The 16,277-nt window shown below is 41.7% G+C and overlaps 1 protein-coding gene across 2 annotated transcripts in view; it reads right to left on the reverse strand.

The window, feature by feature from the left end:
* The window catches only part of LOC144683467 (striatin-interacting protein 1 homolog), a 119,103-nt gene that overhangs the window by 47,318 nt on the left and 55,508 nt on the right, over nt 1-16,277 (reverse strand). For both annotated transcript variants that reach the window (XM_078546514.1, XM_078546515.1), the window contains exons 12-14: nt 10,115-10,178; nt 4,277-4,348; nt 1,677-1,751 (exon numbers count right to left, since the gene is read on the reverse strand). In XM_078546514.1, coding sequence (XP_078402640.1) covers nt 1,677-1,751; nt 4,277-4,348; nt 10,115-10,178 — 211 coding nt within the window. The remainder of the gene's footprint in view (nt 1-1,676; nt 1,752-4,276; nt 4,349-10,114; nt 10,179-16,277) is intronic.

The following is a 16,277-nucleotide window of genomic DNA, read 5'->3' on the forward strand; positions in this document are numbered from 1 at the left end:
ATTGGGCCACAAAGGACAGGCAAGAGAGCAAAATCGCACAATGTAATAGCAAAATAGCAGAAATATTAAACAACAATTTTGCTTCTGTATTTACCAGACACACAAATCTGGTGGACATGAAGTTGAAAGGCGCGATTAGAACAATATAAATGCATTTGAAATGCTTGTAAAAGGAGAAATTTTAGATAAACTAATCAAATTCAAAACTCCTGGTCTGAATAGATTGCAACTGTGCATTTTAAAATGATCTAGCAAAGAGATAGCAGTGGTACCATTACGCATATGTAACGATTTGTTAGAAAAAGGTGTAGTGAGGTGAGCAGCAGATAGTTAACATTACAACTATATTTAGGGAGATAGTACATGTTTAGAGAATAAGGGAGGAGGTGGCCTAGTGATATTGTCACTGGACTGGTATTCCAGAGGCTCGGTTGAGGACCCGGTTTTGAATCCCACCATGGCAGATGAAGGAGTTTGAATTAATTCCAGATTTTTACTGAAAAGTCTGATGATGACCATGAAATCATTGTCAATTGTTGTAAAAACCCATCTGGTTCACTAATGTCCTTTAGGGAAGGAAACCTGCCGTCCTTATCTGGCCTGGCCAACATGTGACTCCAGACCCACAGCAATGTAGTTGACTCTTAACTGCCCTCTGAACAAGGGCAATTAGGGATGGGTGATAAATGCTGGCCTAGCCAGTGAAGCCCACATCCCAAGAACAAATTTAAAAAAAGTAGGCCAATTAGCTTCACATCAGTGATAAGGAATCCCTACTAAAGGAGAAACTAGGATACCTAGAAACAATAAGTAATAATAATCAATATTCAGCATCAATTTAAAAAAGGAACATTTTGCTTCACCAACCTCATTGAATTCTTTGAAAGGATAACAGAGATAGACAGGGTAATATATCGAGATTTTGAAAAAAGCTTTTGATAAGGTGCCATCATAGGCGAATTAATAAGATGGCGTCAGGGGTCAAATAGCAGAATGGATAGCTAGCTGGTAGTAAGATGGAAAGCACAGAGTAGGAGTAAAAGGCACTCAAATAATAAGATAATGCAGAGTGGCAGAAGTGGAAAGTGGGGTCCCACAACAATCAGTGCTGGGACAGCTACTGTTAATAATTTATACTAATTTAAGCTTTGACATTGAAAACTATTTCCAAGTTGGTGGGTAACACCAAGTTGTTGGGGGGAATAGTCAATATTGAAGAGGACAGCAACAAATTATAACAGCATTAATAGACTTGCACAATGGACATATAATTTGGAAATGAATTTCAATATGAAGTTCACAAGCGTATGATTTTACATTTTGGTAATAAAGTAAGGAGATCACATATTCCTTGGAAAATAAAAATCTAAATCAAGAAGAGGAGCAAATGGGTCTCGGAGTGTGTAGCAAAGCAGGTCAATAAGGCAATAAGAAGCAAACCAAGCACTAGGGTTTATTTCTAGATAGAATTGAACAGGCAGCAGTTGAGGTGAGCAGTATAAATGCATTTAAGGGGAAACTAGATACACATATGTTAAAGGAAAAAGGATGGAAGGGGGCTCAAATGATGTATAAATGCCAGCATAATCTGGTTGGGCCAAATGGCCTGTTTGTGTTGTATATTCCAAATAATTCTGCGCAAAAAGGAAGATAACTGTAAAAGGCTTTAGGCTCACCATGTATTGAGGTAGACTGGGTAGTATACCCTGGTACAGAACTTCAGCAGGTGTCAGGTCAAACTCCTCATCCCCCTATAAACAAGAAAAAAATCCCACAAATAACTTTCCGGTTACGTCTTCAACTTCAGTCATTTACTTGATCTGCTTTTTGTGTTTGTTATACTAGCTATGAGTGTTTTGTGCACGTGGCATCCAAATCTTTGCTTTTTCATTTTTCTTACCACAAAAAGATTCTCGTATGTCTTTCTTGGATCCAAAGTGGGCAATCTCACATTTCTCCCTGTTTAACTCAATCTGCCACAGGTTTCCCAATTTATTTAATCTGTCTCTTTATAACTTGCTGCTTCAATCTGTATACCTTACTACTCCTAACAGTGCCATCTGAAACTCTCTACTCCGTTATCCATTCCATCGAAATATACAAAGAAAAGCTGAGGTCCTAGTACAGATCCCTGGGGAACATCACTCATTACAGCCACCAGAATACCTTCACTTTATTCTGACTGTATACCTCCCAACCAATTTCCAACCAAATCACAAGGTTGCCTCCAATTCCAAGTGCTTTAATTTTTGCCAATAATCCTTTCTACAGAACCTTATCAAATGGCTCTGCAAATTCATGTAGACAACATCCAGACACTTCCTTAACCATCATGTTAGTGATCTCCTTAAAAAATGCAACTAGATTACTCAGGCATGGCCTCTGCTTCACAAATCCATGCTGACCTGACGTGCTCCTACTTCTCCAAATGCACATCATGCCCCAATGACAAATTCTCGTCATATTCCAACATTACGTTTGACAGACAGGTCTGCAGTTACCTAGCTTCTTTCTACTTCCTTTCTTAAACAATGGAGCGATGTTTGTAAATTTACAATCGAAAAGCACAATTCCACACAAGAAGCAGCGTAAAGAATGAGCAATATAACAGAATGCACTATACAAAGTATAAGAGGCACCAATCATAGGATAAACAATCTGTTACAAATGGATCACTCTACATGCTGAACATTTTATAAAATCATTGATATCTACATAAAAACTTGAGAGAAAAGCTGGAGTACCTTATAGCCCTTCAAGTCTGCACCACAATTCAACAAGAGCCTGACTGATCATCTTCCTGAACTCCACCATCACGCACTGTCCCCTTAATTCCCTTATTACCCAAAAATCTATTGAACTTTATATAGAATATAGTTAACAACTGAGGATCCATGGCTTTCTGGGGTACAGAATTCCAAAGATTCACAACACTGAGTGAAGAAATTCCTCCTCATCTTAGTCCTAAATGGTCAACCTCTTAATCTAAGACTCTGACCCATGTTCTGGATTCCCCAGAGGGGCGAAACATTTCCTCAGCGTCCACTGTGGTAAGCCCCTTCAGAATTTTATATGTTTCAATTAGATCACTTCTCATTCTTCTAAACTCCAGAGGATACAGGTGTAGTCTACTCAATCTCCTCACATTGGTTCCTGAGATTAGGGGGGGGATTGCCCTGTCTGGTGAAACTCCCTCTAAGGCAAATATATCCTTCCTTAGGTAAGGAGACCAAAACCACAGGCAGTATCGCAGGTGTGGTCTCAGCAATGCCCTGCAAACCTGTACTAAGACTTATTTACCTATATAGTCCCATCCCTTTGAAACAAAAGTTAACACTATTTGTCTTCCTAATTGCTTGCTGTACCTGCATGTTAACTTTCTGGGATTCAAACATTTCCTATCTCTCAACATGTAAAAAATAATGTCCTTTTTTAGTTTTCCTACAAAGTGGATAACTTCACACTGTATTCTATCTGCCATGTTCTTGTCCACACATCCAATCTGTCGATATCCCTCGGCGCCCTCTACGCATCACCACCACCTACTTGTATCGTCAGCAAACTTGCATACATTACACTCAACCTCTGCATCTAATTTGGATTGTAAATAGCTGAGGCCCAAGTCCTGATTCCTGTGGCACTGTTTTCAATCCCTTAATCAATGCTAATACATTACTCTCAATCCCAAGAGTCCCAATTGTGAGATATATAGTATCTTAGATAACTCCCCTGAAGCGCTTTGGGATATTTTATTACATTAAAGTGGTGTTTGAATATAAGTTTGTTCAAATATTCTTATTCACAACTTCTACTCATCTCTTTTTATCAATACATTCCATTATTTACTCAAACGTCAAACATCGCTTGCCTTTTATAAAACCAGCTGTCACTCGTTAATCCAGGTGAATGTAATTTTATTTCCTATTATTGCCCCCAGAAGCTACTCACTGCTACCATTAGGCTGTTTTTTAATTCTTTCATGGGGTGTGGGCATAGCTGCTCTTGTCCTTCTTGGTGGAAGAGGCCGCAGGTTCAGAAAGTGCTGGTGAAGGAGGCTTGGTCAGTTACTGCAGTGCATTTGTATATGGTGCATACAGCTGTCACTGTGTGACAGTAATGGAGAGAGTGTATGTTGTACGTAAAGTAAGGGACACTTTATAGGATGAACAGTATGTTACACAGAAGGTACACCATGTACTTAACCCAATTTAATATTAAAAATTCTACTTCTAATTGACATGAGCTAACTTCAATTTAGAAATTGCACAATCCATACCGCAGAGAGTGGCTTTTTCAGATATTCCTCCTCCTTCTTGATCTGAATCTCGGATACTGAAATGTATTTGTGCTGTAGAGTAAATAAATGATGAGTTGATACAGAAATATGTTCATCTGCTTTCAAAACTAAATTTGAGTTAAAGCATCAGCATTGCCCACGTTGTGGAGAGAAACAATCTTTAAGCGACAAGGCTGTAACAATAAACTCCATCAAAATAGTCTGGCATTCTGATTTTTAAATTTGTCCACAAAGGCTAAAGGGTTGTGATCAGTGTACGCAAGTGTCTCCCTATATCCATGGCAGACATACACATCAAAATATTTAAGGGCTATTAACAAGCCCAGGGTTTCCTTTTCTACTGTAGAGTATCCTTTTTGCTGTTGATTCAGCTTTTTGGAAAAATATCCACTGGCCTTTCTATGCCCAATTCATCTTCTTGTAAAAGGACTGCACCTACCCCCAGGTCACTAGCATCAATTGCTACCTTGAAGGGTTTAGTGAAATTTGGAGCAGTCAACACTGGTTCATTGATCAAAATTGATTTCAGCTTTTCAAAAGGTGTTTGGTACTCTCCCATCCACACTACCTTGGCTTTCTTTTGTAACAAGTCCATCAGTGAAGCAGCTGTAAGTACTGAAATTTGGCACAAATTTATGGTAAAATCCATACATCCCCAAAAATCTCATGATCTTCCGCTTAGTTTTAGGGGCAGGGAACTCCATAAATGCCTGTACTTTCTTTGTTGTTTTGTTTCGAATGCTACATGCATTTAGATAAAGAGCCTTTTGTTTTGTCCTTTTATTATTTTTGCAGCGTCTAGCCTTATTTGCTGATTTACTCTTAGATTTGTACGCTCTGCCCCTTCCTGTCACTGTCTGTTTATCATTTCCCATATTGATGCCTTGTTGCTACTCTTTGGTTTATCGCATCTTCCCAAATTTGATCCCTTGCTCCCATTTTAAAGCCCTTTCTACTTCCCTAGTTAGGCGGCTCACAAGGACACCTGCCCCAACATGGTTCAGGTGTAGGCTGTCCCAATGGTACAGATCCCACTTTCCCCAATACTAGTGCCAGTGCTCCACGAACTAGAACCCACTTCTCCCACACCAGCCTTTGAGTCACACCTTCATTTCTCTAATCTTATTTGCCCTATGCCAATTAGCACGTGGCTCAGTCAATAACCCAGAAATTATTACCTTTGGGGTTCTGCTTTTTAATTTGGTGCCTAGTTCCTCATACTGACTACGCAGCGCCTCCTTCCTCATCCTGCCTATGTCGTTGGTAATTACGTGGACCATGAACGCTGGATCCTGCCCCCTCTCACTGCAAGTTCCTCTCCAGCCCTGAGCAAACGTCACGAATCCTGGCACTGGGCAGGCAACACAGCCATCTGGACTCTCGCTCCTTGCTACAGAGAACAGTGTTAATACCCCCTCACTATACTGTCCCCTACTACCACGACATTCCTTTGTGCTCCTTCCCCTTGAATGGCTTCCTGTACCACAGTGCCACGTCAGTCAGCTCATGCACTCTGCAGCCCCCACTCTCATCCAAACAAGCTGAAAGAACCTTAAACCTGTTGGACAATTGTGGAGGCTCACACTCCTGCCCTCTGGGTCCCCGTATCTGCCTCAGCAACAGTCACACCCTCCTGCCCCTGACCACCTTCCAAATCAGAAGACCCTACCTTAACAGGTGTGACTGCCTCCCTTTCCCCCTCCATGACGTGGCGCAGTGTCCACAGCTCAGCCAAAGTACATAACCTCACATTTTCCCACACGTTACCAGATTGAAAATAGCAAAATCCCTGGTTGGATCCACAACATATTAATCTAGGAAACTGTCCCAAATACATTCTATGAATTCTTGCTTGTGGCTACCTCTGTCAATTTGATTTCCCCAATCTACATGAAGATTAAAGTCACCCATGATTAATGTACTGCCTTTTTTTACATCTCATTATCTCCTGATTTATTCTCTGTCCTACAGTATAGCTACTGTTAGGGGGCCTATAGACCACCAGTGACTTCTACCCCCTGTTTTTTATTCATTCATGAGATGTGGGCTTCGCTGGCTGGGCCAGCATTTACTGCCCATCCTTAGTTACCCTCTGAGAAGATGGTGGTGAGCTCCCTTCTTGAACCGCTGCAGTCCATGTTGTGTAGGTACACCCGCAATGCTGTTAGGAAGGGAGCTCCAGGATTTTGACCCAGCAGTGAAGGAACGACAATATATTTCCAACGCATGATGGTGGGCGACTTAGAGGGGAACTTCCAGGTGGTGGTGTTCCCATCAATCTGCTGCCCTTGTCCTTCTAGATAGTAGTGGTTATGGGTTTGGAAGGTGCTGTCTAAGGATCCTTGGTAAATTCCTGCAGTGCATCTTGTAGATGGTACACACTACTGCTACTGTGCGTCGGTGGTGGAGGGAGTGAGTGTTTGTGAATGTGGTGCCAATCAAGTGGGCTTTGTCCTGGACAGTGTCAAGCTTCTCGAGTGTTGTGGCAGCTGCACTCATCCAGGCAAGCGGGAAGTATTCCATCACACTACTGACTTATGCCTTGTAGATGGGCGACTTGTTGCACTTGGACATGGATTGCTTCAGTATCTGAGTCATGAATGGTGAACATTGTGCAATCAACGATCATCCCCGCTTCTGACCTTATGATGGAAGGAATGTCATTGATGAAGGTGAAGATGGTTGGGCCGAGGGCACTATCCTGAGTAACTTCTGCAGTGATGTCCTGGAGCTGAGATGATTGCCCTCCAACAACCACAGCCATCTTCCTTTGTGTTAGGTATGACTCCAACCAGCGGAGAGTTTTCCCCGATTCCCACTCACTCCAGTTTTTCTAGGGCTCCTTGATGCCACACAGTCAAATGCAGCCTTGATATCAAGGGCAGTCACTCTCACCTCACCTTGGGAGTTCAGCTCTTCTGTCCATGTTTGAACCAAGGGTGTAATGAGGTCAGGAGCTGAGTGGCCCTGGAGGAACCTAAACTGGGCATCAGTGAGCAGGTTACTGCTAAGCAAGTGGCGCTTGATAGCACTGTTGATGACCCCTTCCATTATTTTACTAATGATCGAGAGTAGACTGAGGGAGCTGCAATTGGCCGGATTGGATTTGTGCTGCTTTTTGTGTACTGGGCATACCTGGGCAACTTTCCACATAGCCAGGTAGATTCTTACCTCCACCCATACGAAAACTACATCTTCCGATCCAAGATCATTTCTTGCAATCGTACTTATTCCATCACCCTTTCCTTCCTGCCTGTCCTTTCAAAAAGTCACATACCCCTGAATATTTAGTTCCCAGCTTTGATTTCCTTGTAACCTTGTCTCCATAATGGCTATAAGACCATACCCATTAACCTCTATTTGTGCCGCTAATTCATTTATTTTGTTCCGAATACTACGTTCATTTAAGTAAAGAGCCATTAATTTTGCCTTTTTACTATTTTTCCCCCCTTTGACCCTATTTGCTGCCTTTTTTTTTTAAGGTTTGTATACTCTGTCCCTTCCTATCACACTCTGGGTATCATTACCTAAATAGCTGCCCTGCAATGCTGCCATATCCTTTTGCTTTGTAAGCGTACGTATCCCCTCTCCAGAGCCCTCTCCCCCCTCTATTTAGTTTAAAGCCCTCTCTACAGCCTTAGTTATTCGATTCGCCAGGACACTGGTCCCAGCACAATTGAAATGAAGCTCCCTCTCTCTCTTCTAGGTGGTGGTTACGGTCTCCAGGTGCTCTTTTCACACAGTCAAGGCTGCAACAGGTCCAAACCCGAGTGGTCTTGGCAAAATCTAACAGAAGATCGGTAAAGAGCATATTGGTGAATTAGTGCAACTTGATGGCACCGTTGACGATTCCTTCTTTCACTCTGCTGATGTTGGATGGATCATCCAATCTGCACTACTGGCTAGGTTTGTGGCAAATCATATGGCATTGTCTTTTGCACTCCTTGTTGGCCTCTGCCATATTTGAAGATGATGTTCATCGAACTTCCTTCACCTTAGTTGTTTAATTGACAACAGCATTCACAACTGAGTGAGACAGTATTTCGGAGCCTCCTCCTAATTCTTCAGATTTGGGAATCAATTAGCTATTGACAACATACAAATTCACTATTAAGCAAGCACGTATTCCTGTGTTGTAGCATCATCAGATTGGTACCACATTTTCACAGGTGCCTGTTGCTGCTCCTGACATGTTCTAGTAGACTCATTCAACCAGGGTCAGATATATGGTTTCACGATAATGGATGAGTGACTGATATGCTGGGCATGATTGGTTACAGATTATGGTGGAATTCATTATGTTGCTGCTGATGGCCCAGAGCACCTCAAGGATGCTGCTAGATCGGTCCTGGATCTATTCCATTTAGCATAGTGGTAGTTCCACACAATACTACAGAGGGTGTCCTCAGTGTTAAGTTGGGACTTCATCTCCACAAGGATTATTGCATAGTCACTCCTATCAATACTTTCATGGACAGATGCATCTCCCACAGGTAGACAGATGCATCTGCCACAGGTAGGCAGATGCATCTGCCACAGGTAGACAGATGCCAAAAAAGTCAAGATTATTCCTTGTGTTAGTTCTCTCAACACACCTACCACAAGCTTAGTCTGGTTGCTATGTTCTTTTGGCCTCAGCCAGCAATGGTGCTACCGATCCACTCCTGGTGATGCACACTGATGTCCCTGCCAACAGTCCATTGTGCTCTTGCTGCCCTCCATGTTTTTTCTAAGTGATGTTCAATGTAAAGAGGTACTGATTCATCAGCAGGAGAGCTCTAAGTGGTAATCAACAAAAGCTTTACTTGTCCACATATATTTTTTGTTCTTTGAATTTGAGTGTCGCTGTAAGGTCAGCATTTAGTGCCAATCCCGAATTCTCAGAGGAGGTGGTGGTGAACTGCCTTCTTGAACAGCTGCAGTCATTCTGATGTAGGTACACCCATGGTGCTGTTAGGAAGTAAGTTCTAGCATTTTGACCCAGTGACAGTGAAGGAACAGAGGCATAGTTCCAAAACAGGATGATGTGTGGCTTGGAGGGGAAATTGCAGGGAGTAGTGTTCCCATGCAACGGCCCTTCCATGTGGTAGAGGTTGTGGATTTAGAAAGTATTGTCGGAGGCTGCTTGGTGCAATGCTGCAGTGTATCTTGTGGACGATATACACTATTGTCATTGTGCGTCGGGGGTGGAGGAAGTGAATGTTTAAGGTGGCGGATGGGGCACCAAACAGCCTCCTTTGTTCTGGTTGGTGTCGAGCTTCTTGAGTGTTGTTGGAGCTGCACTCATCCAGGCAAGTGGAGAGTATGCCATCACAGTCCTGACTTGTGCCTTGTTGATGGTGGACAGGCTTTGGCAAGTCAGGAGGTGTGTTGCAAGTTAGTGGTTTGATACAACTGAGTAGTTTGCTAGGCCACTTAAAAGGGCAGTTAAGAGTTTTTTTATTCTTTACCGGATGTGGGTGTCACCGGCTACGCCAACATTTTTGTTGCCCCTCCCTAATTACATTTGAGAAGGGCACCTACTTTGGCAGGGAACTGGAGTTGCATATATGCTCAGTAAAGAGGGCAGGTTTCATTCACAAAAAAATTAGTTTAACAACTGAGTGGTCACTTAGGCAAGTTATTGGAGTGTTGGTGCCTGTGGTAGTATTTTTTGATACAGAGTATGGGAAAATAGGGAGAGAAAAAAAAACATCTGAAGATTGTTCCCTCTGTACACTTTTTGTATCAAAATGGAAAACAAGTTGTATAACGACATTTACAATTTTTTGAGGAAATGTTGCTGTGGGCAGTTAAAAGCTGCATCTCCCCGCCTACCTGTTTAAGGGTTTTGATACTTTCGTGGATGGGCCGTGGTAGTCCAACAACAGTATCAGTGTCACTGCAAAGAAAAAAAAGTTTAAAGAGGCAGCTGTCTTCGCAATTGCATCTTAAATTTCCAATGCAATTCTCCTATAATTCTGAGTCTACATCCGTATCCTTCCCATTCACAGGCTCCAATATCTTGAAGATTCTCTACTCAAAATGTTAAATATCTTTCCATGCTAATGCAACTGTTGTATTTTTCCAACATTAAACAGTCAGAATTAACACAGTTTTAAAAAGTGACTCATTTAAAAAGATCTGTTTGAAGCATCCAGGTTTAATTTTAAATCATTCACCATACTCTCAATTTGCTGGTTGCTCAGCTACAGCCAAGACAGAGCATCTCAGAGGGGCAAAGATCTACATTTTATGAGCAGTGTGGAAAAACATAGGATCTTCTATATTATGGGTTGGCTTGCAAGTGACAGTCTCCTAAATTTACTTTTAAAAGTCACTGCCAATCTATCTGAACTAACAATAAACCGGGCATTTCACAAATGCCCAATGGCATTACCTCAACTATTAATAAAAAGCACAAAACCCAAGATGGGGACATGCACATGACGACATTACTGAAAGCAGTATTTAGTTTGTATTACTAAGCAGTACAGATGGCTACACTGGTCAGGGGCACCAAGTGCCAGGAAAGATGGGTCTTCCGGCAGACCAGTGAAACTCATCAGTTCTGGTGTCATCTGGATACCCAGCTAAGATAGATCTGAGAAATAATAAAGATCTGAGCAATGTTCCCTCGAAACTGCACAGGTGTATGGCCATGATTAGGACATAAACGTTCATCTTGTCAAGGTCATTCAGGGTCTTGTATACTTCAAGCAAGTCACCCCTCACTCTTCTAAACTCCAGTGGAAACAAGCCCAGTCTGTCCAACCTTTCCTCAGAAGGCAACCCACTCATTCCAAGTATCAATCCAGTAAACCTCCTTTGAGCCGCCTCCAACTCATTTACATCCTTCCTTTAAAAAAGAGACCAAAACTGCACAGTATTTGAGGTGCGGTCTCACTAATGCCCTGTATAACTGAAGCCTAACATCCTTACTTTTATGTTCAATCCCTCTCGTAATAAAGGAAACATTCCATTAGCCTTCTTAATTACTTGCTCTTGTGCAGGGAACAAACACCCAGCAAACAAGCAACATCCTCTTTCTGATGTACAGCTATGCATCAATCTTAAAGGGAACCGTACAGTGCAAGAAGTTGGGTGTGCACAGCAAGCAGAAGTTAAAGGGAACTTTGGGCCTGAGCTGGAGAAATCGGCAAACCTTTTAAAGATGAACAGGCTGGGGCTCTTTGCTATTGATAAGAGAAGGCTGGGGGTAACCTGATAAAAAAAAATTAAGATTGATAGCAATCGGTAGAGAAGGTATTTCCACTTCTGGAGGAGACCAATAAAGGTTATATTGCCATAAATGCAAGATATAAGAAAGTCACTGATCAATCCAACAGGGAATTCAGGAGAAATTTAATCAGCCAAAAACTGGTTGGAATGTGAAGCTCGCTTGAAGTGAATAGCATTGAAGCATTTGGTGAGTATACGAGGGGAAAAGGAATAGAAGGTTATGTTTATAAACTGAAAAGGAGGAAGGTGGAAGAAGGCTTGAGTGAATCATAAACACCAGCATTGACAAGTTGGGCAGAATGGCCTGTTTCCATTCTGCACACTGTACATAATTATTATATTGCCAGTCTTTTGCTGCTCAAAAAGAGCTGATGAGATAAATGATTTCTGTCAAAAGATCATGGAAGTCTACTCAGGAAGTTATACAGTCCATTGTGCCTGAGCTGGCTCTTTCAAAGAGCATAGCCTCACTTTTTGACCGTAATCCTGTAGATACCTCATCCACAAGTCCCTGTCCAACTCCCGTTCAAAATTGTTTATGAGCTCAGCTTCCACTTTTTCAGGCAGAGTATTCCAGATCTCAACAACTAGGAGTGAGGGCATTCCTTTTCATCACCAGCCAAGATCTTTTGCCAATGATTTTGAATCGATGACCTCTGGCTATTGATCCACTCATCTGTCTATTCAATCAAAATCTCTCATCATCTTGAACTCTCTGTTAGGTTACCTTTTAATCTTCTCTGTTCCAAGGAGAACAGTCCTAACTTTCCAATCTCTCATAACTGGAAGCTCTTGTGCCTGGGGACATGCTGGTAAACCTCCTCCCTGCCCTTTCTAAGGTCCTTACATCTTTCAAGTGTGATCCCTAGAATGGTTTAAATACTCCAACTGAGGCTTAACCAGTGATTTATAAAGTTTTGCATGATCTCTTTGCTTTTCTATTCTATTTCTCCAGTAATAAACTCGAGCACTCCATATGTGTTTTTTAAAGCATCTTATCAGTTTGCTCTGCCACCTTTAAGGTTGTGTCTATGGACACCAAGGTCTCTCTTGCTCAACTATACTTTTCAAATCATGGCATTTATAGTATACTGTTTTGTTGTATTATACTTTGCTACGCTGAACTCGATCTGCCATACTTCTGTCCATTTTGTCCTGTGTTCTATGTTATGCGCAACTATATCTAGTATGTTGACAAGTTTTGCATCATCTTCAAACTTTATAATACTTCTCCTTACACCAGAGTCTAGGTCATTCATAAAAATTGACCCTTGGGAAAATCCATTGCAAAGTCTGAAAAACATCCATCCATCACAGCCATTTGCTTTGTCACTGAGCCAATTCCATATCCGTACTATCACTTTCCCCTTAATTCCATGGCTCCAACTTCTTTAAATAATGCTCCGGCATTCCACACCGTTGGCTTCGAAAGTCAACATTCAAAATATCCGCTGTACCTCTTTTACTAACCATCTCTGTTGCCTCACAGTTCAATTAACTCCCTTCCAAACAGTACTGTGGGTATTCCTACAACACATGGACTGCAGTTGTCCAAGACAGCTCACCATCACCTTCTCAAGGTGAATTAGGCATAGGCAATAATGCCCACATATATGAACAAATAAAAAAATGACAGGCACGATTTGCCTTTATCAAATCCATGCTAGCTCTCCTCGATTAACCCATGCCTTTCTAAATAAAAGTATATTTTCTTTCTGATAACTGTTTTTAATTTGTAGAAATCTATCAAAGCCTTCACAGCACTCTGGGGCAGAGAATTCTAAATATTCACCCCCTCTGAGTGAAGAAATTCCTCTTTATCTCAGTCCTAAATGGCCTGCCCCTTACTGTGAGACTGTTTCCCCTGGTTCCTCATTGTAAGGGCCAATCTAGTGAACCTTCACAGTAGTGCTCCCAATTCAAGTATATCCTTCCTTGGAAATGGAGACCAAAACTGTGCATAGTACTCCAGGTGTGGTCTCACCAAAGCCCCATACAACTGTAGCAAATCTTCCTTAATGTTGTACATCAGTCGCCTTGCACTAAAGGCCAAAATGCCACTTGCCTACCCATCTGCTTGCTGAATCTGCATGCTAACTTTGTGGTCCTTGTATGAGTGCACCCAAGCCTCTGAACACCAATATTTAAAGTTTCATGTCTTTTAAAAATAATTCTACTTTTCTATTCTTACTATAAAAGTGAACCACCTAATACATCTCATCTCTTTCCTTGTTGCCCACTCACTTAACCTATCTACATCTCTTTGCAGTCTGTGTCCTTCTCACAACTTGCATTCCCACCTAGTTTTGTATCATCAGCTAGCTTAGAAACATTATATTAATGACTTAGGTAAAGAGTAGATTGTAAATAGCTGAGGCCCCAACACTATTCTTTGCAGCACTCTACTAGTCACAGCCTGCCAACTTAAAAATGTTTATCCCTACTCATTGCCTCCTGTCCATTAACTGATTCTCCATCCATGCTAATATATTACCCCCAATTACATGAGCCCTTAATTTGCATTTTAACCTTTTGTGTGGCTTCTCATCAAATGCCTTATGGAAATCCAAGTACACAAAATCTACTGGCTGCTCTTTATCTAACCTAGTTATTACATCCTCAATAAACTCTAATAAATTTGTCAAATACAATTTCCCATTTTTAAAACAGTGTTGACTTTGCCTGATCATACAATGATTTTCTCAGTGCATTGCTCAAGTTTCCTTAACAACAGATCCCAGCATTTCCCTGGCAATGGATGTTTGGCTAACAGGCCTGTATTTCCTAGTTCTCTTCCTTCCCCATTCTTGGATAGCGGAGTTACTTTTGCTAACTTGCAATTTTCTGCGATTCCAGTAGAGCCTAGGGTATTCTGGAAAATCAACCAACATATCCACTATTTCTGCAGCTACCTCTTTTAGAACCTTAGGACGTAGGCAACCAGGTAGCACAGATTTATCAGCTTTGAGGCCCATTAATTTTGTATTTTTTAATTAAGTATTTTTTCTGCACTGATATTAATTACTTCACATTCCCTACTCCCATTAGCCCCCTGGAGCTCAACTATTTTGGCTTGCTTTTCGTGTTTTCTATTATGAAGACAGGTATAAAATATTTGTTTAATGTCTCCGTCGTTTTCTTATTCGCCAAAATAATTTCTCCTGTCTTAGCCTCTCAGGGACAAAAATTCTAACGAAAAGTCATTGACCAGGAACCTTAACGCTATTTTTCGAGAGATTCTACATGAGGTACTGAGTATTTCCAGCATTTCTGTTTTTGTTTCAGATTTCCAACACAACCAGCATTTTGCTTAGATGGCTTGTCAAGCCAAATCAGATTTATCCTGAAATAAAAACAAGATCTGCGTAGAGAAAGGAACAGAGTTAACGTTTCAGTTCCGTGACCTTTCATCTGTCGCATCTCTTCTGATGATGCAACCTTCCATAACAGTACTTCTGAGGTGCTGTCTTTTCTCGTCAATTAGGATTCCCCCCACTGTAGTTGACAGGTCTCTCAACCATGTCCACTATATTTCCTGCACTTCTGCGCTCACCCTTCCCCTCCCTCCTAGAACAACTATAGGTTAACCTTGTCCTCAGCTTCCACCCTCCATCTTCAACAGATCAGTTTCCACCATTTTCGTCACCTTCAGCGTGATGCCACCACCAAAAACATCTTCCCCTCCCCTTCCAGCAATCCAAAGGTACCATTCTCTCTGTGATACCATGGTCCACTTCTCAGTTACCCCCGACATCCCATCCCCTTCCCATGATACATCTCCTGAGATTGTATGGGAAGGTAACACCTGTCCTTTTACCCCCTCCCTTCTCACTTCTTCCACATGAAGCAGCGATTTCTGTGTACTTCTTTCAATCTAGTCTACTATATTCGCTGCTCACTATGTGGTCTACCCTTCATTGGGAAGGCCAAACGTGTTGAGTAACCACTTTATGAACGCCTCTGTTCTGTCTGCAAGCTTGACCCTGAGCTTCTGATGGCCTAGCATTTTAATTCTCCACCTTGCTCTCACACTGACCTCTATGTTCTTGGCCTGCTGCACTGTTCCAGTGAAAATCAAAGTAAGCATCAGGAACAGCAACTCATCTTCCAGTTGGGCACTTTACAGCCTTCTGGAACTCAACATGGAGTTCAATAATTTCAGAACATGAACTCTGTGCCCCATTTTGTCTCCTTTGCATTGCTCATTTCATTTTTTTTTCTTTCAGCCAGCAACAAACCTGATCTAGGCACATCTTTTATTGCTTTGGTTATTTTCTTGCCCCATCTCCATTCCCCTTGGCCCTGGAAGACTAACTTATCTGTCGTTCAATCTATCCTGTCTTCCTTCTTCCTTCTGTCCTTGTCCCACCCACCCCTTGCTCAACATTTTTAACTTTTCCCAGTTCTAATGAAAGGTCACAGACCTGAAACGTTAACTCTATTTCTTTCTATACACAGATGCCACCTAACCTGATTTTTTTTTTTACAGAATTTTTTGTTTTATTTCAGATTTCCAGCATCTACAGTACTCTGCATTTCACTTATTCAACCTGAGCCCTGCAATGGAAGATAAAACCCAGATGGTTTCTTGTATCTGTCATGTATCTTGTATCTGTCAGGATACCGAAATCCATCTTTCTACAAAGCCCAAGGAGGATTTATATGAGCAGGTAAAATTAATAACCATAGTGGCACAGTAGGGGTGCTCTTTTTTAGGTTGAGGTGAGGATTAGGCATTTAAGGTAGGATAGAAGAAACT

The sequence above is a fragment of the Cetorhinus maximus genome, chromosome 8, assembly GCF_964194155.1.
Source record: "Cetorhinus maximus chromosome 8, sCetMax3.hap1.1, whole genome shotgun sequence".
NCBI lineage: Eukaryota > Metazoa > Chordata > Chondrichthyes > Lamniformes > Cetorhinidae > Cetorhinus > Cetorhinus maximus.